Below are 22669 nucleotides of genomic sequence, written 5' to 3'. Positions count from 1 at the left end.
CAGCCACACTCAAACAACGATCTTTTCTTGCTGGGAAAATACAACTTCCTTTCCACATAAAACTGTGTGGGTATTGTTGTTGTCTGAGTATCAACGTTATCTAGGACAGTGCTTGCTGTGTGAATCATCCTTCAGACATTACCTGGTTGGAATCAAGGAATGACAATGTGCTGATCACCCACCTACAATATCTATAATGCCTGGAGCCATGCTTTGTCCCAATTACCATTGTATATATGGACAAGTGAGTTGCTTTTACAGATGGTTTTGTCTTCTTACTCGCCCTTGTTGCCTCTCCAGGTAGAGCTGGGAATGTTTACTTGCCTGAAACTCTGGTAATGTGTCCTTTTCTTCATGTTCATCTCACCAAGGAGACCAGATACTGTATAAAAGCCCATGATTACCCTTCTTATATCCTTCTCTTTCACACACTGTGTTCCTCCGTTGTTCCATTATCATCATTTTTAGCCACGTGCTGCCTTCTTTGCTTCTTTTTAAAATGTCTGCTGCTTATTTGATACACCCCTTTAACAGCAACTCTGCATCACTGCTGACATTTAATTTTCAGCTAAAGCGTTTTAATTAAAATCTGACATCATTTGGCGAGGTAAATGAAAGTGGACTGAAATTACACTTGCAGATTGGACTGGCGTGAATTTATGTATCGGTTTCAGGGAAATTGACATCACATTAATTCTAATAGCAGCAATAAACTGGATAGGAAATAGGCATTCTGAGTGGGGATGGGGGAAGTTTAATGGATTTCTGAGAACATTATAGACCTATTATATTACAACATAATCACTACACTTAGGGTTGCCATGCATCCTTAGGTTACAGAGGACAGTTGTCTGTATGAAGACCTGCCAGAGAAAGTCTTCTCTTTGAAGGCACCCTGCTTTTGGTGGCATCTGGTATCTGAAGGGCCATCAAGTCCAAGTCTGCTTTAGAGATGAAGAACCCCAAGAAAGGAGAGCAAGAGAGGCCTTGAAGGTGCCTGCCAATATTTTCATACCTGGACAGTCGATTGAACAGGCACACAGGCAACCCATCTACAGCCTTTACCACTTTGGTGAATGGTCTTGGATTTCTGTTTCAATAGTCATGATTTATAAATTTGCAGCGGTACATATAAATTAGTATCTGCATTTTTTTTGTAAAAAAAAAAAAGCAAATTAGTGTCTTCTTTTGGTCTCTTTTCTAGTGAAGCTTTTCCTCTTTTTTAGAAATTTTGTAAGTGGTCACCCTCTCAAATGTGGGTTATTCACCCATATCAGCCCCATTTGATTTAAGTTCAATCAGGAAAGTTATGTTGTTAAGGTACTTAGTCATCAGCTACTGTAGCCATGCTGAATGTCTGCACAAGCTGCAGTGTTAAGCCTATTCTTAAAATTATTATTACTACTACTATTATTTAAAAAGTAACCCAGCAATCTCCCAGCCAGAAGAAAGGTGTGGACAGGTCAAATGCTAGACTGCTATGTAACAATCAGATAGTGTGTGTGTATACGTGCATCTGTGTGCACACACAGAGAGAGAGAGAAGGAAGGAAGGAAGGAAGGAAGGAAGGAAGGAAGGAAGGAAAGAAGGAAAGAAAGAAAGAAAGAAAGAAAGAAAGAAAGAAAGAAAGAAAGAATTGCTGAAATAAAAATTAAGCGGTAACGTCCTAAACTTTTGCAATATAAACAGTAATGTGTCAGGACCTACTAATGTAACATTTGATGTCAGCTGAATGTGTTGAAGCGTTCCTTCATATTCATGAACACAATCTTAATTGAAAGATGCCAATCAAGGTCAGTGGCAGCCCATACAAAAATCTGAGTGGTATCGTCTAATTTGTCATATATATATATATATATATATATATATATATATATATATATGAGAATGCAATCCATAGATAATTGCCACTGTAAGAGAGCTGATGGTATGATGAAACTAAACCATGTCTGCCACGGTCTCAGGAGTAGGCAGCATGGTGCCTTTCAGATGTTGCTGGACTGCAGTTCCCATCGTCCCTGACTGTCCAAAAACATCTGGAGGGAACCATGTTTGCCATCCCTGCCCCACTGCATGACAGCCATTTGTTTGTAAGCAGGTCCTGTAAGTCTGGATCAACTTTTAAATGATCCAGCAGAGGTGGGGGGCTAAGGGTCTTCCCATCTTCCCAACAGTCTTCCTCCTCTCTCCTTCTGGGCAGGGTGCTTCTTCCACAGCTGGGATTCCCTACATATGACTCTCTACACATTTACTTTGGGTTCATTAAATGCTGACCCAGTCACGCTGGAGCTGCTTACAGAAGAGGGGCCTCTGCACACAGCTAGGGTAACATTTAATGGGGCGCTGAGTCATTGCTTTATCATCACTGATAAAAGTGCTGAGGAATCTGTAGGAGACCTATGTTGCATTAGCAAAATGATTTTTTAAAAGACCAATCTGCTTACAAAATTTCCCATTTGAAATACTCCCCAGATGTCAGGGTTCCAAATGACTTGTTCTTTTGTATTGAGCAGCAGCAACAAATGAGTCATCTATCCTTTGCCCATTTGCAATCTCCAGACTTGGTTCAGGCTATAACTCGCTACAGTTTTTAGCCCCTTTCCCACCCTCCCTTACAGGTCTACCAGTGTGCAATTTTCATCACGATTGCTTTTGGTGCCATGATTTAATCAATGTGCACCATGTTGTAATGTGTTAGTAACTGGCACAAAAGGGAAAAAGTTACCTTATGCCTCATTCTGGAGGCAGAAACCTCTCCTGCTGTTGCTGCTTTGCTGCCAGAAATCAAGGGAAGCTTTGGTTTCACTAGATGAGAAGTCATAACTTTATCTGGACCTCCTTGCCCAACCACCGGCAAACAGGAGGGGGAAAAGAGTAAAATGATGGGGAATGAAGGGGGGGGATCCTGAAAAAGCTCTCCCCCCCACCTTATTTCCCTGCAAGTGTGAACCCAGCAGGACTTAGGAAGTGGCAGTAGATCTGCCACAGATTCTCTTACCCCTTTAGGATTGCTCTTGTAAACAGCAATAGTTAAAGCAATGCAGGTCACCCCATATTAAAAAGTCATGGGGGAGAGGGCTTGGTGGTTTATTGAGAGGCTAGTAGAGGAGGGATGGCCCTAGATGTTTTAGCACATAGGGTGAACCACAAATGCCCCCACCCCCTGGCCAGGGAAGAAGGGGTGAATGAAGACCTACAGGTGAAACTCGGAAAATTAGAATATCGTGGAAAAGTTCATTTATTTCAGTTTTCATCAGCTGTACGCCATAATCACCACAATTATAACAAATAAAGGCTTGACATATCTCGCTTTGCATGTCATGAGTCTATCATGTATTAGTTTCACCTTTGAAGTTGAATTACTGAAATGAAATTTTCCACGATATTCTAATTTTCTGAGTTTCACCTGTATATCTAGAACAAGAGGAAAATAAAGATCAACATCTGGAACAGTAGCAGGGAAGGTAGAAGAATCAAATCAGGCTTTTCCAACGGGTGAAGTGGGAATGAAACGCTGTTGCAGAGGGAAAAGGGGCCCAGTCTGAATCATGCTGGGAGGGGGCAGAGCCCAGGAGACCCTAAAGGGCAGCCCTCGTGTTTCCTCCCCAGGGGTGGAAGAAGGCCAGCAGCGCCTCCTGTTCACCAAGAGACTGCTGTAGAGGTGGCATGGGGGGGTGCGTTTCTGAGGTGGTGGCAGATCCGGCCTCCATGGAGTTCTACTGCAGCAAGAGGCCATGTATTCCTTAAAAGAGGTGTTCTCTGCTGCAAAGGAGAGACCGCGGGATGCCTCTTCTAAGATGGTCCCTTCTGTTTACAGGTTTCCTTGAAGGAAAGTGACCGTAGCTCAATGGTGAGCATATAGAAGGTCTCAAGTTTAACGCCCAGCATCTCCAGGTAGGGTAGGGAGGGACGCCTTTTTGAAACCCTGGAGAGTCGCGGCTACCCAGTGCAGACATTACAGAGTTAGCTGGAGCAATGGTTTGACTCCTATGTTCACTAAAGTCAAGAGACTGAAATGTGTCCAATGCTGCAATCCTATACAGTGGCACCTCGGTTTAAGAACAGTCCTGTTTATGAATTCCCCAAAAACCCGGAAGTAGTGTCCCGGTTTGCAAACTTTACCTCGGTCTACAAACAGAAACCAAACGGTGGAAGGGCACTGGTGGTGGGAGGCCTCATTAGGGAAAGCGTGCCTCGGTTTAAGAACGGTTTTGGTTTAAGAATGGACTTTAGGAACGGATTAAGTTCGTAAACCGAGGTACCACTGTACTGATTTACCTGGAATGAAGTTCCTTAGAGCTCTATGAGATTTTTATTTCTTTAGGCACATGTAGGATTGCATTCTACATTTGAAGCGAAGACCCATACCTGTAAGTTTCTCTTCATGTTGTAAGCCGATAGAAAAAATTCTTGAATTTATTCTGTATTTTTACTGGAAATTGTTGTGGCAGCAGAACTTTTTCAAGGGCTTACATTTAAACCATGTGTTGAAAGGATCTTTAAGAGCCACCCTATAATCAGCTGCATTCAATTATACTTGGCATCTAGACTTTTGTATTAGCGTTGTGATAAATTACAATATGAAAATCTTGGAACAAATAAAATGTGTCTCTGAGCTGTAGGGATAATGGTAGGGTTGACCCAATGTACTGGTTTAATTGGCTTTCTCCTTATTTTAATCCTAATTGTCATTGAGCTGTAACAGATTGATGGGTGAAGCAAATTATCTTGCTGTAAAAATATCCATTGATACTGTAGCAGGAGACCTTTTTAAGTACTGGAAGCTTAGAAGTCTGTTTTTTGTTTGTTTTGCTTTTTCCAGACTGCTTGGTGACCCCACCTCTTCTTTACTTCCCTCTCCGGCCACTGTGTGAGCTGTGGATGGCACCTTGTATCAGAGTTCATCTACACACCGTATAACATTGTGTTGAGAAATACATGGGAGAGTGAAAATAGAACATAATGACATTGGCCTCATCATTTAGAGGAACTTTTGGTGCTCCAGATGTTGCTGTACTAGAACTCCCACCAGCCCAGCAAGCATGGCCAGTGACCAGGGGTGATGGGAGTTGTAGTACAGCTGAATCTGGAGGGTTCGCCTCGCCTGATCTAGAATAATAGAAATGAATGTTTTTGTTTGTTTCCTAAGAGCTTAGATGCAGAGCAGTATTGAAGAGTCTTCTCAGTGGGCACCACTTCATTCCCATTATTTACGATGTTCAGCTGTGAGTGCTGTTGCTTATGTTCCCAAAATGTCATCACCCACGCTCAAGCCTAATGAGAACTGGGCATGCTCAGTCGCCACAGAATGCTGACTGCATGTGGAGAGAATGAGCAGAAAAGAGGGAGACATGTGTAAAGAATGCAAAGTAAAGTGTGGTTTGGGATTTTTTTTTACTTTTTATTTTGTAGTGATATTTTTAGTTCCATCATTTTGGCATATAGCCAAACACATTATCCCCCCCCTTCACCTCCCCTTGCCCTCTTCACACCAGGTGTGGAGGTTTAAGTGGTACTTGAAGCCTACAATTTTGTCCTGAATGTACTACAGATCATTCTAATATTTCACTATCCAAGGTAGATACCAATATTTACAAATAGAGGGTGTGAAAGAGCAAGCTTAAGGTTTTAATTTGCTCAAGCAGCTAGGACAGAAATTTATTTTTTAAAAATTAAAGTTCCCAAATTGTTATGCCTTTATCCAATATTTGATATTTTAAATAGATGTTTTGGTCCAAAAATAGAAAATTATGCCAACTATTTTCACATTAAAGTTGTTTATTTTTTTGTTCCTGTATTATATTCATCACCAATAAAAGGACAAAGGAGAGCACAGGCTTGCATGAAATTTGCATATGGAAATAATTGCTAAAAAATAAATAGAAATACAATACATCTCACCATAGTGAAGAAAACTGTAACCAGGTGCCTGCACTCTTGACAGGTGCCTGCAAAGTTACCACAGTTCCGGGTGCTAACTGTTAATAGGCAACTTCAAGGCCCCTGTTTTCCCTTCCTTGTTTCTGCTTTAGGACTTGGACTGGAGAGCTCTTCAAATAGATGGCCGTCCTCTGTAGAGTAGGACATATGGACACACTTTGATTACCATTGGACTTGATTGTGAGCTGAAAAGAAGATGAGGTGTGTTGAAACACATACAGCATTTGTCATGTTAGACCAGGACTTCCTCTAGCTACAATATGATTGGGCTACTGTAATGAATTTTACATGGGACTGCCTGTAAAGATGATTTGGAAGTGCCAATTAAATCAGAATTCAGCTGCAAAAGGTCTGTCTGGTATGGGTTAGTGAAGCCATTATACACCAGTTCCATGTATTTTAAAAGGAAGATCCTTTCACATTCACATCCATTCATTCATAGTCTCCCATTTTCCTCTGATTCAGTGCTCAAATTACAAATGAAAGGGTGGAGGGTAATGATGTCTGTTCTCTGATTCCAAATAGTGCTCCCTTCCTCAATAGTAGCCAAAGTGGGGAGAGCATACTTTGTATTTTAAACATTTATCTAGTTTCATCTCAGAATCTACTAAGTCAGAATTCTTTCCACTAGAATGTACAGTCTAGGATAAAATCCAATTCTAGTTTTTGGTTTGGCACTCTTGTTTAGTTAACTGGGTTTTGTAAGTTATCTTGAGGGGTGTCCGCAAGGTGCTGAAGTGTGGGTTACAAATATTTAAACAAATTACCTAGCTGCATTAAAGCTGCAGCCAAGGGCATCCTGATCAAATTTGCAGATGACACCAAACTGGGAGGGGTGGCTAACACCCCAGAGGACAGGATCACACTTCAAAATGACCTTGACAGATTAGAGAACTGGGCAAAAACAAACAAGATGAATTTTAACAGGGAGAAATGTAAAGTATTGCACTTGGGCAAAAAAAATGAGAGGCACAAATACAAGATGGGTGACACCTGGCTTGAGAGCAGTACATGTGAAAAGGATCTAGGAGTCTTGGTTGACCACAAACTTGACATGAGCCAACAGTGTGACCCGGCAGCTAAAAAAGCCAATGCAATTCTGGGCTGCATCAATAGGAGTATAGCATCTAGATCAAGGGAAGTAATAGTGCCACTGTATTCTGCTCTGGTCAGACCTCACCTGGAGTACTGTGTCCAGTTCTGGGCACCACAATTCAAGAAGGACACTGACAAACTGGAACGTGTCCAGAGGAGGGCAACCAAAATGGTCAAAGGCCTGGAAACGATGCCTTATGAGGAACGGCTAAGGGAGCTGGGCATGTTTAGCCTGGAGAAGAGGAGGTTAAGGGGTGATATGATAGCCATGTTCAAATATATAAAAGGATGTCACATAGAGGAGGGAGAAAGGTTGTTTTCTGCTGCTCCAGAGAAGCGGACACGGAGCAATGGATCCAAACTACAAGAAAGAAGATTCCACCTAAACATTAGGAAGAACTTCCTGACAGTAAGAGCTGTTCGACAGTGGACCCCTTTGGAGGTCTTTAAGCAGAGGCTTGACAACCATATGTCAGGAGTGCTCTGATGGTGTTTCCTGCTTGGCAGGGGGTTGGACTCGATGGCCCTTGTGGTCTCTTCCAACTCTATGATTCTATGATTCTATAATTCTATCCGCTTCTGGCTGGGTACTGAGTGTTCTTTTTGTGCTTGATTGGCTGGCCTTAAGTTCTGACCAATGGGAAGGCAAGGCAGATATGCCATTTTGCCCACCCAGGTTGCCAGGGAACACAACAGCAAGGTGCTTAAATGTTGAGTCCTCTGAAAGCCTTGACTGCTTGTATCCATTCTAGCAGCTCATCATCACAGTCTGTGGACTCTCCTACCGAATCCGGGGGCTCATCGTCACAGTCTGTGGCTGCTCCTAGCCCGCCTGAAGGCACATCATCACAGTCTATAGCTGCTACTACCCTGTCTGGAGCCACATCATCCCTGACTGTAGCTGTTCTTCCCCCATCTGGAGGCTCATCTTCACAATCTGAAGCTGCTTGCAGCCAATCGACGCAGTCTGTGGCTTTTCCTGCCTCATCTGGAGGCACATCCTCACAGTCTGTGACTGCTCATACCCAGTCTCAAGACTCAGTGCCACAGCCCGTTGCCACTCCTACCCCACCTGGAGGCTCAGCGACACAATCTTTGGCTGCTTCTGCTGCCCAGTATGAAGGCACGTCGTCACAATTTTTGACCGTTCCTTCCACGTTCGGAAACACACCATCACAATTTCAGACTCTTCCTGCCGAAGGCATATCACTGGAGAAAGAGGCAAGACAGGAATTGAGGGGTTGGGATGAGTATATGGGCTCAGGATGCGTGTAAGGGAATCGATGAGTGAGAAGACCTGGAGTTTGAGCACACAGTTGATTTGCCCCTTGGATCTGTTGCTGCTTGCCTCTGCTCTTTCTGTCTCATTCATACTTAGGTCTTCAAGCTCTGTGCGTACTTCTACGCATTCATTTTACTCGCACTGACTGGTTCTCTCTTTCCTTCTCTAATCTGTCTGTGCCATTCTGTCTGAGGCCCTTTAAAATTTTTTTTTATTAAAATTTTCTTGTTTTACAGAAGTAAGTGTAATGTCTCATTTTTTCCATGTAACATTTTTACAAATCCGTTTCATTTGTTGAGACATTAGGGGGAGAAAAAAAAAGAAGGGGTGGAGGGAGGGAAGATGGGTGGTGGTGGGGTCGGGTGGCGATGTTTCTGTTATGCTTAATGTATGTAGGGTTTGGTGTCATCGTTGCTTGTGCTGTTCACTTGTGTTCCTTTGGTGGTGAGAGAGGTTGGGGTTGGCCTAGGGTGTGGTTGTTGGTTTGTGATTGGCTGTGGTGATCTTTGTTTTCGTGTGTGAGTGGGGTTGGTGGGTGTTTTATTGATTTGTATGCTGTTGGTGGATTATTGTCATTGTCTTGTTGGGCTGTGTATGTGATAAAGGGGAGCCATACCGGGGTGAAGGCATCTTCTTCTGTTTGTCCCCGTGTCAGTTTCAGTTTATTGGTTAATTTTTCTAGTAGGGCTGTTTCCCATACTACAGTGGTGCCTCGCGAGATGAAATTAATTCGTTCCGCGAGTTTTTTCGTCTAGCGAATTTTTCGTCTTGTGAAGCACGGTGTCGGAAAAGTTTTGGAAAAGCTTCAAAAATCACCAAAGTCTTCAAAAACCTCAAAAAAGGCTACCACACCACGTTCTATGAGTTGCTCCTCGAAGTCAAGTCGCAACTGTATTAACGGTGTTAAGAAAAAGGAAACAAACTTGCAAGACGTTTTCGTCTTGCGAAGCAAGCCCATAGGGAAATTCGTCTTGCGAAGCAGCTCAAAAACCGCAAAACCCTTTCGTCTAGCGAGTTTTTCGTCTTGCGAGGCATTCGTCTTGCGGGGCACCACTGTATTTGGTACCATTGGTCTATGCTTACTCCTGACAGGTCTCTTCAGTGTCTGGTTATGGTGTTTCTGGCTTCTGAAAGTAGGCCTTGTTGACACATAGGAAAACTCCTGTGTCAAAGTCAGTGGATTCTCACAGTGCTTTAACATTTCTCAGGTGTTTATTTTCTGATTAACCATTTGAAAGTGGGAAGATTTTACATTGGGGGAGCAGGATTGTAAGCCTCCAGGTGTTTGGAGCTGCAGCCCCTATCCTCCCTGACCATTGGCCATGTGCTGCGGTTGATGGGAGTTGGGAGTCCAGCAACATCTTCAGGCAAACCACTACCTCTAAAGGTTCCATATCTGCTGAACATTCTCAAAACTCTGTTACTCAGAGACTGTTAATAGATGAGTTCTAAAGCCGGGACATGCCTGGTCTTGCACAACAGACTGATATGCTACCCAGTGCCTACATAGAAGTCATATTTTATGGGGGCCATTGTGTGTTTCAAGGGGGAATTTGTTGTGGGTCATTGACGCCCACATGACTGGATTTTGAAATGACAACTGGACTCTCTTTACTCTTACTTTCTATTATTGTTGGTTAGTTCAGTAGAATTGCTTTGATTCCACTTCTATTTAAATATCCTTGTAACTAAAAAAAAAAAGCTTTGCATGTCGATGGAGATTAGAGTTGTGGGTCAGCAGTGGTATGGACCAGTGCTTTTTTCTCTAAAAAAATGTTTAGGAGTACTCTCATTTTGACTCAAGAAAATCACCACTTTATAGTTCAAATCCAGAAAAATAAATACAGTAAATGAACAAAAGTACAGAGATTCGCAAAATGTTTAGGGGTATGCATACCCCTGCACCCCCCCCCGAAAAAAGCACTGGTATGGACAAACTTCTGTGTAGAATGGATTGTGGCTGGGCCATGGAAATGAGAATAAATATATATGTCATGTAACAAATGTGAACCAGCATTTTACACAGCGGTTATAATTTTGTGGTTTTCTTTTGTTCATCCTTCAGGATGCAGAGCAGAATTAAAGTGGCTTGATAATGTTGGTTTTTGTCTTGATCACCTTTGTTTAACTCTGCCCATTTGATTGCTGTTGTGCTGATAGTTATGCTACAAAAAAAACTGTTAGTCTTTAAATTGCCCCAAGACTCTTTGTTTTTTTATGTACTTGATGGCAGCCATGCCACAGCCGGCCCTCCTGTTGGGCAGAGTGAGGTAACTGCTTGAGGCAGATAATGTGAAGAGTGTAGGGAGAGTAATATCAAGGTGTTAAAAGCGCTGGGCTGTGTGTGTTCTGCACACATCCCTCAAACCAGTTCTCTGCTCTCAAGTGTGGTGAAGAACACTGTCCAATGACCAGGGTTGAAGTAGGAGCATGTGCCAGACTAGGGTTGCCATATTTCAAACAGTGAATCTGGACAAAAAAGTTGTTGAGCTTTTCTTTTTTCTGCCAAAGTTGTTGAGCTTCTTTTAGTTTTGCCCATAGTTGTTGAGTTTTTTGGGGGTAAAATTGCCATTTTTGAGCTATTTTTATGGAAATACGGCAAAAATGGCACTGCCAACATGGGTTGTCATACGTCTGGATTTTACCGGACATTTTCTCAATTTCTGCCCAGACACTGCTGCTGACTGCAGTATTCCAGTTGTATTCAGGAAAATCCGGACGTATAGCAATCCTATATGAGCTTCTGTTGAGGGGTAAATGATCATCGTGTCATTCACCTCTTGCAAAATAGTTTATACCAGCCCACGTGCAGTTTAAGGAATGAATGTTATTTAGTCAGTCACTTGTTGAGCGTGGTAATGACCATTATACTTAATATGTCATTTCTCTACCTACCATTTGATCTGAAGGGCATTCATTGTGTTTTGTTTTTTAAATTGTGTTGTAGGATCCTGCAAATCAAAAATGTGGACGCAAGAAAACAGTGTCCTTCAGCAGCATGCCATCGGAAAAGAAAATAAGCAGCGCCAACGACTGCATCAGCTTCATGCAGGCTGGTTGTGAACTGAAGAAAGTCCGGCCAAACTCCCGTATTTATAATCGTTTTTTTACCCTGGACACTGACTCACAAGCGCTTCGCTGGGAACCATCTAAGAAAGATCCTGACAAGGCCAAACTCGAAATTTCCGCTGTGAAAGAGGTCCGGTTAGGGAAAAACACAGAAACATTCAGAAACAATGGGCTAGCAGATCAAATTTCCGAAGACTGTGCCTTCTCTATAATTCATGGGGAGAATTATGAGTCACTGGATCTCGTTGCCAATTCAGCAGACGTGACCAACATTTGGGTGTCAGGTTTGAGGTACCTGGTTTCCCGTGCCAAACAGTGCCTGGATTTGATAGAAGGTAGCCAGGACACTCCACGTTTTGCATGGCTAAAGTCTGTGTTTGAAGCCGCAGATGTCGATGGTAATGGGATCATGTTGGAAGACACAGCTGTAGAATTAATAAAGCGGCTGAACCCTGCCTTAAAGGAGTCAAAGATCAGGTTAAAATTTAAGGAAATCCAGAGAAGCAAAGAGAAGCTAACGACCCGTGTAACAAAAGAGGAATTTTGTGAAGCATACATTGAGCTTTGCACTAGACCCGAAGTTTATTTTTTGCTGGTGCAAATATCTAAAAACAAAGAATACTTAGATGTCAATGACCTCATGCTTTTTTTAGAAGCTGAGCAAGGGGTGGCACAAGCAACTGAAGAAATGTGTCTTGATATTATTCAAAGGTATGAATTTTCAGAGGAAGGGCGGTTGCAGGGTTTTCTGGCAATTGATGGATTTACTCAGTATTTGCTGTCCCCAGAATGTGATATTTTTGACCCTGCACATAAAAATGTTGTCCAAGATATGACCCAGCCTTTATCACATTACTATATCAATTCATCTCACAATACTTACCTAATAGAAGACCAGGTGCGAGGGCCAGCTGATATTAATGGCTATGTCAGGGCACTGAAGATGAGCTGTCGATGTATTGAACTGGATGTGTGTGATGGTCCAGATAAGGAGCCCATCATCTGCAATCGTAACAGCATGACGTCACCTCTATCTTTTCAATGTGTCATTGAGGTGATCAACAAATTTGCCTTTGTTTCATCACAGTACCCTCTTATTCTTTGCTTGGGAAACTACTGCTCCATACAGCAGCAGAAGGTTATGGTTGAACAGATGAAGAAGATTTTTAAAAACAGGCTCTATACTGATATGCCACCGCAGTCAGAAGCCTACCTTCCATCTCCAGAGAAACTGAAAATGAAGATTATCATCAAAGGGAAGAAACTGCCTGATGGTGAGGATTTATTAGAAGGAGAAGTCAGTGATGAAGACGAAGAAGCTGAAATATCTCGAAGAATGTCTGAAGTGTCTGTGGAGACGCCCAAGATGACTTGGTTATGCAAGGAGCTGTCTGACCTGGTATCTGTATGCAGAGCTGTCAGATTCAAAGATTTTGAGCACTCAATGAAAAGTCAGAATTACTGGGAAATCTGTTCCTTTAGTGAAGCAGATGCTAGCAGAATTGCAAATGAGTGTCCGGAGAACTTTGTAAATTACAATAAGAAATTTCTGTCTCGAATATACCCTAGTGCCATGAGAATAGATTCCAGCAACTTAAATCCGCAGGATTTTTGGAACTGTGGTTGCCAGATAGTGGCCATGAATTATCAAACGCCAGGGCCAATGATGGATTTACATACTGGTTGGTTCCTACAAAACGGAGGATGCGGTTATGTTCTTCGACCTTCTGTTATGCGAGAAGAAGTTTCTTATTTCAGTGCGAATACAAAGGGCATAGTTCCAGGGGCCTCTCCTCAAGTTCTGCATGTCAAAATCATCAGTGGGCAGAACTTTCCAAAGCCAAAAGGAGCCTGCGCTAAGGGGGATGTCATAGATCCTTATGTGTTCCTAGAAGTCCATGGCATTCCTGCAGACTGTACAGAACAGAGAACTAAAACTGTTCAGCAAAACAGTGATAACCCCATTTTTGATGAGAGCTTTGAGTTTGAGATAAACCTGCCAGAGCTTGCAATGATCCGTTTTGTTGTGCTGGATGATGATTACATTGGAGATGAGTTCATAGGCCAATGCGCTATCCCCCTAGAATGTATACAGCCAGGCTATCGGCACATACCTTTGCGCTCCTTTGTTGGAGACCTTATGGAGCATGTTACGCTTTTTGTGCACATTGCAATAACTAACCGAAGCGGTGGAGGGAAGGCCCATAAACGCAGCCTGACCGCGAGAATAGGGATGAAAACAAGAGACTATACCATGCTGCGGAATACAAGTCTTAAGATTGTAGATGACATCTTCAAACCAGCGATACATCCATTAAGAGAGGCAACTGACATGCGGGAAAATATGCAGGTAATGAAACGTACCATTTCATTCTTTTCATTTGTTTTAGAACTTGATTTAATCAACTATTTAAGTCAAAAGAACTGCTAATAATATTTTCATAATGGGGGGATCTTATCACAAGTGATGCAACACCCTATTAGTAAATAATGTTGTAGCTCACTTAAATTGTATTCTTTCAGTGTTGTTGAATGCACAGTCCCCAAGACCCTACCTCTCAAGTGTCAATGAGCTGCACCTTATGTTAGGATGTCCTCTGCATCCCTTGTAAGTTGAAGTTCCCAACTTCCACCATGCTATCCTTGTTGTTCTGGATTTCTCTTCAACAGCCTTTTGGTCTACTACAGCTCCCACCATCCCTGATTGCTGGCCATGCTTGTTGAGGTTGAAGGGAGTTGTAGCTGAAACATCTGTAGGACAGCAGATTGAGGAAGGTTGCTTCAAGAGGGATCTTCCAGAGGTGGCAAGGCAGTCAGATTGCATGCCTGCCCCCACTGCACATACTGTCATCAGCTGTGACTTAGGCCGTGCATCTGTACACATAAATGCCAGATTCCTATGACCTTCTCTTCTTTCTCCCCCCCCCCCGAAGAAGGATTGAAGAAACCAGATGCAAGTGCAAACAAACTTGTCTTGATGATGCAGCCTAGTACCAAAAACATGCTAAAATCCATTGTAGTCCCTGCACACTAAGAACAGCATTCTTGTGTGCACCAGATTTGGCACTGAAAGAAGTTAGACGTCAGAGTTTCAATGTCTGTTTCATGAAATGTTACAGGACTAGTAGTCTACTTTCTTCTGTTAATAGGAATGGTCTTCAATAAATTAAAATTTTCTACCAGGAAAAATAAAGTATATTGATGTAGGTACTACAAAGGGTTTAAAGTTCCCCATAAAAGATTAATTCATTTGTTCTATAAAACTTGGTATGCCCCCCCCCCCACCGCTGCATCCTTCTTTTCAACATGTTTTAAAGAAGAAGGGTTGAATCGCAGACATGGAACTTTTTTAATCATGTGAAAGTACATGTCTACAGTTCATGCAAACAGTTTTATCCTTACCATAATGTATAAGCAAGTGGTGAGAAAATACAGATCTTGCTACTGAAACACCTTAAAGACAAATTACATTTAGCACAAAAATGAATGAGGTTGCAATATGCATTTAGATGACAACACCCTTTGCCGTCTGTCAGAAGATGGAGAGAGCAGCTGATTTAATTATATCTAAAAGCGGTGTTTTTGTAAATTCCTGTTGAGAACTGGTTTGCAAATATGCTTGTACAGAAAAAGAGAGAAAAAAGCCCTACTCAAAACGAGAAATGTTAGTATAGCCAAATGATGGAGAGTTGCTCTTTCACTTTTATAGACTATAATTACTTTCATACACACAGATGTTCCATTCATTTTCTATCCTACTTGGATTACAATGGTATGTAGCAGAATGCAGGTTCAGTGCCAATTTGTATAATTTGGGATTGATGGGATTCAGGTGGCCTTTGGAGCAACGCACTGTCTGTAATGGAATTTTGTACTCTCTTTGTACTGCTACTGCTGAACTTGATACTCTCTTTGTACTGCTACTGCTGAACTTGATAAGCAACAAAATGGTTTGTGGCAGCCAAAGAGGTTTAGGCGGCGACTAAACACATGTGTAATGGATAATAATTTAAATTAGGTTGCTACAAGGTTCATACTGCATCACACAGCATCCTTCAGTTTCCTTGTGCTTGGGAGAGAGTCTACTGCTGTAATGTTGAACGTTTGATTGGTTTGTTCATTCCCTTGCTTCCTGGGAGTGGGGTGCTGCTGCTTATGGGGGGAGGGATTAAGAGGCAAAATGGATACAGTGCTGGGGAAACTCGCCTCTTTCTCTCCTGGTAAGTGGAAGCAACCCCACTTCCAGGAAGCTAGTGTTGTGGCTCCATGCCCAGTAGGGGTGAGCTAGATCTGGGAGGGAGTTGCACCTCTTTTCCTCAGTGCTTTTTTGGAGCTATCTTTCTCAGTGCATGAAAAGGAACTGATAGGGCATATATAATGTCCCGCTTTCTGGAAGAGTTCCCTGAAGGAAATAAATGGCTTCTCCTATAGGCTTCTTGGGTGCTAGCATACCAAGGTGTATATATCCCAGGTTTCCTTAAAAGGTAAAGGACCCCTGACAGTTAAGTCCAGTCGCAGACGACTCTGGGGTTGCGGCACTCATCTCGCTTTACAGGCCGAGGGAGCCGTCATTTGTCCGCAGACAGTTTTCTGGGTCATGTGGCCAGCATGACTAAGCCGCTTCTGGTGCAACGGAACAACAAAACCAGAACTGCGCATGGAAACACCATTTACCTTCCCGCTGGAGCAGTACCTATTTATATACTTGCACTTTGACGTGCTTTCGAACTGCTAGGGTGGCAGGAGCTGGGACCGAGCAACAGGAGCTCACCCTGTTGCGGGGATTTGAACTGCCAACCTTCTGATCGGCAAGCCCAAGATGCTCAGTGGTTTAGACCACAGCGCCACCTGAGTCCCCCAGGTTTCCTTAATGCCTGCGTAAAACGGAAAATTGGTTTTCATTTGTGTATGTAGTCTTCTGGTTTGACTTGTAAACTGACTCCTTATGCAATGTGTCAGTCAGAGGATGCAGCTGTGCCACGATGGAAGCTTGCGTCCTTTATTGAATGCTGACAAGTCTTCTGCCTTTAACTATAGCCTGAAAATATAGGTTAAAAATACCGGGCACACATTACTATTCAGTGAGACATTAAATACACCCTGACTCTAGTTTTGAGTATTTCAGGAAAATCAAGCAGATACCTTTCTATTTTTGGCTTAAAAAGAAACACAAGAGAAATATTTTAAGGCTCATTTATATGAGCACACATTTTAGGAGACAGTTCATTAAGAAAAAAAGCAAACTTGAATGCTGATAAAAATAGAATAAAATAGAGCTCAGTCTATTGCATGTTCTTGAAGAAAATTAAGCCTTGAAATCTTCTCGAGATCCCTAAGCAGGCTTGAAATCAGCATCTGATAAGTTTACAGAAATGGTGGAGCCCCTGGTTCTCAGAGGCCCCTCAGCTCCTGCTTATGGCTTCCTGTTTAAAAAGTTTCCAGCATTCAAAAGAGAAGCACCAAGTGATTAAGTTGCAACCGCTGTGATTTTCATTTCCCTGGAATGCCTCTGGGGCTCTGATGTCGGACTGAGAGGCTTCCTGGGGAAATTAAGATGGCAGTTTCTCACCTGGCATTCTTTTGGCAAGCTGGGTAGCATGTTGCTGCCCCACTCAGCAGAGTATGGGGGTAGGGCTCACTAGGACACCATAGCAGGTCCCCTCAAACCTGGCATCAGCCCTGTCTCTAAGAACCACGTCACGTATTTACAGAAATACACTTCCATGGGAAGCTTATGAAGCTGCTGTGATGTACAAAATTTGATGCCCCCCCCCAGCCCTTGTGCCACCTTCCCAAAACTGGGTGAGTGAGGTGCTGGTTTTTGGGAAGAAGGCACGAGGCTCTGGCACCGTTCTGGAGCCCTCCCTGCGTCCTTCCCAAAACTGGGCAAGCACTAACTAGGCTTTGGGAAAGAGGTGGGTGGACTCTAGGACCCTGTCAGAGCCCTCATGCCTCCTTCTCAAAGCAAGTGGTTACTAAGTTTTGGGTCGGAGGCATTAGATTAGGTGCCTGTGTGGGAGAACCAGTTGTGCTGCTCTAAATCCGCTTCTGACACACCCACCACTAGCATACAGTCCTTGTGAGGGTTTGATTAGCTGCTTGTGCGTGAAAACGTGCTCCCTCAGAGTTTGTGCGCCCCCACAAACCTCCGTGTGTGACGGAGCTCCTCAGACATGTCTGCTCTAGTCACTAGTAGAGTCCGACAGTGGCTGTCTGCGGAAGCGTTTCCAACAAAGAAGTTCCTTAACGGAAACGCGTCTCCTGGACTCACGGCGTGACAGTTTCCTGCGAGGTATGGGTCTCCCTATGGGAGACTCCGATACCTCCCCACTGTTTTCGCTGGAAGCCTCCCTGAGCCCTCCCTCCTGCTCGCATTCCCTCAGAGACCCACTCCTCCCCCTGCTGGTCCCTGCTTCAGCAGTTGAGTCTCTTTCATCCTGCCTGAGTCCCTCCACCACCTGATGCTCTGATGGCAGTTCCCTGACATCCACCTCCCCTCCAGGGCCCCCCTCACCCCCTCCCAATTCCTCCCCCCTGGGAGGTGAAGGGCTAAAACCCCGAAACGAATCTTCCTCATCTTCTGACGTCTCGAACAATTCTCTCCATCGATCGTCGTCCTGGCCAGCTGAATCCTCCTCCTCTTCAGAATCTGGGAACCCCTCCAACTCCTCTTCCTCGTCGGTGGTGGCAAAGTATTCCCTTCGGAACCTCGCTACAGGCTGAGGTTTACGTGGGAACCTCTGATGAAAAGTCTCTATTAAAACCTCGTCATTGACATCCTCTGCCCTAACCCAGGTGTTTTCCGACTCCGGTTCCCCTTCCCACATTACCAAATACTCTACTTGATCTCCCTTCCACCTGGAATCGAGGATCTCCGCTACATGGTAGCTGTGTTCCTTCTCCTCCATTGCTGGTCCCCTAGTGACCCTCCCCTCACTGTCTCCTCTATACGGTGACAGCAACGACCTGTGAAAAACTGGGTGCAGCTTCATGTGGTTCGGTAACCGGAGCCTGAAAGCCACTGGATTGACCTGCTGTATGACTTCAAACGGACCCAGCCTTTTGGGTCTTAATTTCTTACAACCTCCTTTGAATGGCAACCCTTGGGTTGACAGCCACACCTGGTCCCCCACCCTGATGCTTTCACCTTCCCTTCTGTTTTTGTCTGCTTGCCTCTTATATTCCTCCTTAGCCCTGTTTAAGTTGAGTTGGAGCTGGCGATGGATCGCTTCCATTTCTTCCACGAACTGTTCTGCAGCTGGAACGCTCCAGTTCTCCCCCTCCCCCCCTGGGAAGGCTCTGGGATGGCACCCGTGATTAGCCAAAAAGGGGCTCATCCCCGTGGACACGTTCTCTGCATTGTTGTAGGCAAATTCTGCCAACGCCAGCTTCTCCACCCAATCATTCTCTCTGTCATTAACATAACACCTCAAATATTGTTGGAGAACCCCATTTGCTCTTTCCGCCTGCCCGTTGGTTTCAGGATGACGGGCCGTCGAGAAATTAACCTCTACATGCAGTAAGCTCATGAGCTTCCTCCAGAACCTGGAAGTAAATTGTTTCCCTCGGTCTGAAACCACCCTCAAGGGGGCGCCATGCAACCTAAACACATTCTCTACAAACAATTTGGCGGTTTCTTCTGCTGTAACCGCATGTGAGCAGGCTATGAAGTGGGCCATTTTAGTTAACAGGTCTACTACAACCATGATGGCTGTTTTCCCTCTAGACCTTGGCAGATCAGTCATGAAATCTATTGCCACTGCTTCCCACGGTCTCTCAGGTGTGGGCAGTGGTTCTAATAAACCAGCCGGCGCCTGCCTCTCCCCCTTGGCTCTTTGGCATTGTTCACACCCTCTCACATACTCCCGCACATCTTCCCTGACCTTGGGCCACCAAAATTCCCTGGTAACCAGCCACATGGTTTTGTGTTGCCCAAAGTGCCCTGCTGTGGGGCTATCGTGCAGCTGCTTGAGTACTTTCTCCCTCAATTCCCCTTCAGGTATATATAACGCTCCCTTATAATACAATGCCCCATTTCTCTCCTCAAAACCACCGGGTTTGTCTTCCTCCCCTCTGAGATCCCTGAGTTTCCCCTGGGCGTATGCATCCTGCACCGTACCCTCTACCAATTCCCTTTGCCCCACCAAAGTCGCCCCACACACCCAGCGGTCCTCTGGAATGATATGGGTTTCTTCGGGTGCTCCCTCCCCCTCCAAATATTCAGGCTTGCGTGAGAGAGCGTCCGCCCTAACATTCTCTGGGCCTGGCACATAACAAATCTCAAAGTTAAATTTGGAGAACTCTTGGGCCCATCTCAACTGCCTTTGGTTGAGCACTCGCGCCGTTCTCCAGTACTCTAGATTTTTATGGTCCGTGCACACTTGCACTTTATGTTGTGCACCAACTAGCAGATGCCTCCATCTCCGGAACGCCTCATGAATAGCAAGCAGTTCTCGGTCGTACACCGTGTAGTTCCTCTCGGATTTGTTCAGCTTCCGCGAGAAGAAGGCACACGGACGCCACTCCGACTCCTCCTTCCCCGGCTGCAGAAGAAGCACCGCCCCTATGGCTCTGTCAGATGCGTCTGTTTCAACCCTTAGCTTCTTTCGTAAATCCACATGCAGAAGTTGTTCTTCAGAGGCGAAGGCCCTTTTCAGTTCCTCAAACGCTCGCCCCGCCTCCGCCGTCCATACAAACTTCTTCTTACTGCTGAGACAGTCTGTGATGGGCGCCGTCAGATGGGCGAAGTTGCGGATGAACTTACGATAAAAGTTTCCAAACCCTAGGAACCTCTGCACATCCTTCTTGGTTTTGGGTGTTTTCCATTCCAGCACTGCCTGTACCTTGCCGGGATCCATGGCCAATCCCTTGTCTGACAGGCGGTACCCCAGGAACTCCACCTCCTTGGTATGGAACCGACACTTCTCCAGTTTGACCCACAGCCTGTTGGCTTGCAGTCTGCTCAACACTTCTCTGACGTCTCTCACATGTTGCTCCTCATTCTCAGAATACACCAACACATCATCAAGAAAGGCAACGCAATTCTTGTAGAGCAAAGGGCCCAGCACGTGGTTCATAAAAGATTGAAAACACGCGGAGCCTGCTTGTAATCCAAATGGCATAACGAGGTATTCAAACGCCCCCAAAGGGGTAAACATGGTGGTTTTCCATTCATCCCCTTTCCTTATGCGTATCAGGTTGTACGCCCCCCTTAGATCCAGCTTTGTGAAAATCTTTCCCTTCCTCACCATGGTCAAAATATCATCAATTCTGGGCATAGGGAACGCCACCGGTTCAGTCACTGCATTCAGCCGCCTAAAATCACATACAAGTCTCGGCTTGTCCGCATTTTTTTTGTCCACAAAGAACACTGGGCTCCCCCCTGCTGCTTTGGACTCTCTGATGAAGCCTCTCTTCAGGTTCTTGTCAATGAACCCTCGCAACTCCTGCATTTCCCTGTCTGACATGGCATACAACTTGCCCACGGGAAGCTGTGCTCCAGGGAGTAAATTGATCTGACAATCAAAGGGTCTATGAGGTGGTAGTTGGTCAGCTTCCTTCTCGCTGAACACGTCGCTGAGATCTGCATACTGTGGTGGTACCTTCACCTTTCCCATTACTTTAGTCCCTGCTAGGGTGGCTTGGGCCCCTACTGAACCCTTCTCCCCTTTGCAGTGTTCTAGGCAATGTGCTGAACCAAAGGACACCACTCTTTGATGCCAGCCAACCAGCGGATCATGTAGAGCTAGCCAGCTCATTCCCAAAATAATGGGAGCGCCTCCCAGGGTGGCCACATTAAACGCTATCAGTTCTGTGTGCCTTGCCACCCTCATTATCATTGGGACAGTCTGCAAGCGGACTCCTCCTCCCAACAACTCCCTGCCATCAATCGTGGTCACCTGCAGGGGGTTGCTTAAAGGGATGGTCTGTATCTGGTGTTCAGCAACAAACTCCTTGCTCATAAAATTGCAGGAGCTGCCTGAGTCCAATAGCGCCTTTATTTTTAGGGGGTGCCCATTCTGCAGCTCTAGCGACACTTCAATCACTAGAGCAGGTCGAGGAGCTTCTGGCACGGGCACTTTCACTGCTCTTTGGCCTGGCTGCAGTGCCCCAATTGTGGCAACCAGGCGTTGGCTTTTACCTGCTCCGCTCCCCCTTCTTCTCCCCCCTCAACAGCTCCCACCATCCCTTGCCATTCCTTCCTCTGGGGGCAGACTCTGGCAAAGTGGCCTGGCTGTTGGCAGAGATAGCATTTCCGGGGGCCCTTTCCCTCCTTCTTAGCTCCCTCGCTGGTTTTTGAAAATGCGCGCGCGCGCGCTGTTCCGATTTCCATCGGCTCTGCCGGCGGGAAAGCTGGCTCAGGAATGTCTGGAATGCGGAACTCCTTCCAACGTTCCCCTCTCCCTTCCCGCCTCTCCAAGGCTCTTGCCTCCTGCCGCGCTCCTATGGTCAGCGCAGATTTGGTCAGCTGATCCATAGACTGGGGCTCCGTGCCAGCTCGTCTTTCACCCCCGAAGAAAGACCTTCTTCAAATAGCATTTGAACGGGTGCCGCCGATAAATCCCAACTCAGTCTGTGAATCAGCATGGTAAACTCAGTCCAATATTCACGGACAGATCGACTCCCCTGCTTACAAGCCATTAGCTGTCTGCGCACCACCCCTTCCTCAATATCGCTGGAAAACATGATATCCATTGCACGAAAGAACTTCATTGTGTCCTTTAGTATGTCATTGTGCGTTGCCATTAGGGGTCGCACCCAGTCTCTAGCCCCTTTCTCAAGATGCCCAATTACAAAAGCAACTCGCGATTCCTCATCAGGGAACTCATCGAACTGCACATTAAGGGCATATTGCATCTCTGTCCTAAAAGCATGGTAGTCCTTGGGGTCCCCCCCAAATTTCTGCACCAATCCTGGTACCTTTCTGGGGAATTGAGTGGCTCTCCCCTTCTTGTCTGCATCCTGAGCCCTTCTCTCCTCCAGCCTCGCCGTCTGCAGGGCCAGTTGAACCTCCAACGCTCGGTATCTATCTTCCAAGCTTGGACCAGCTCCAGCCCCTGCTCCTCCGGTTCCGGTTGGTTCGCTCATGATGCCTTCTCTTGCACAGGCAGCGTACAAAGACTGTCGGACTGCTGTGAGGGTTTGATTAGCTGCTTGTGCGTGAAAACGTGCTCCCTCAGAGTTTGTGCGCCCCCACAAACCTCCGTGTGTGACGGAGCTCCTCAGACATGTCTGCTCTAGTCACTAGTAGAGTCCGACAGTGGCTGTCTGCGGAAGCGTTTC

General features: G+C 45.2%; 1 protein-coding gene across 2 annotated transcripts in view; it reads left to right on the top strand.

The window, feature by feature from the left end:
• Positions 1-22669, top strand: part of PLCL1 (phospholipase C like 1 (inactive)) — a 196897-nt gene that overhangs the window by 135846 nt on the left and 38382 nt on the right. The window contains exons 1-2 of one of the 2 annotated variants that reach the window (XM_081201729.1): positions 7700-8256; positions 11265-13736. In XM_081201729.1, coding sequence (XP_081057855.1) covers positions 7744-8256; positions 11265-13736 — 2985 coding nt within the window. In that variant the 5' untranslated portion in view covers positions 7700-7743. Of the gene's footprint in view, positions 1-7699; positions 8257-11264; positions 13737-22669 lie in introns of those variants that run through there. The other variant, XM_081201730.1, reaches the window with a different exon arrangement.

This window comes from Podarcis bocagei, assembly GCF_964188305.1.
Source record: "Podarcis bocagei genome assembly, chromosome: 1".
Classification (NCBI taxonomy): Eukaryota; Metazoa; Chordata; class Lepidosauria; order Squamata; family Lacertidae; genus Podarcis; species Podarcis bocagei.
Note: the sequence above shows the minus strand (reverse complement) of the source record. Positions and strands in the feature narration are given on the sequence as shown.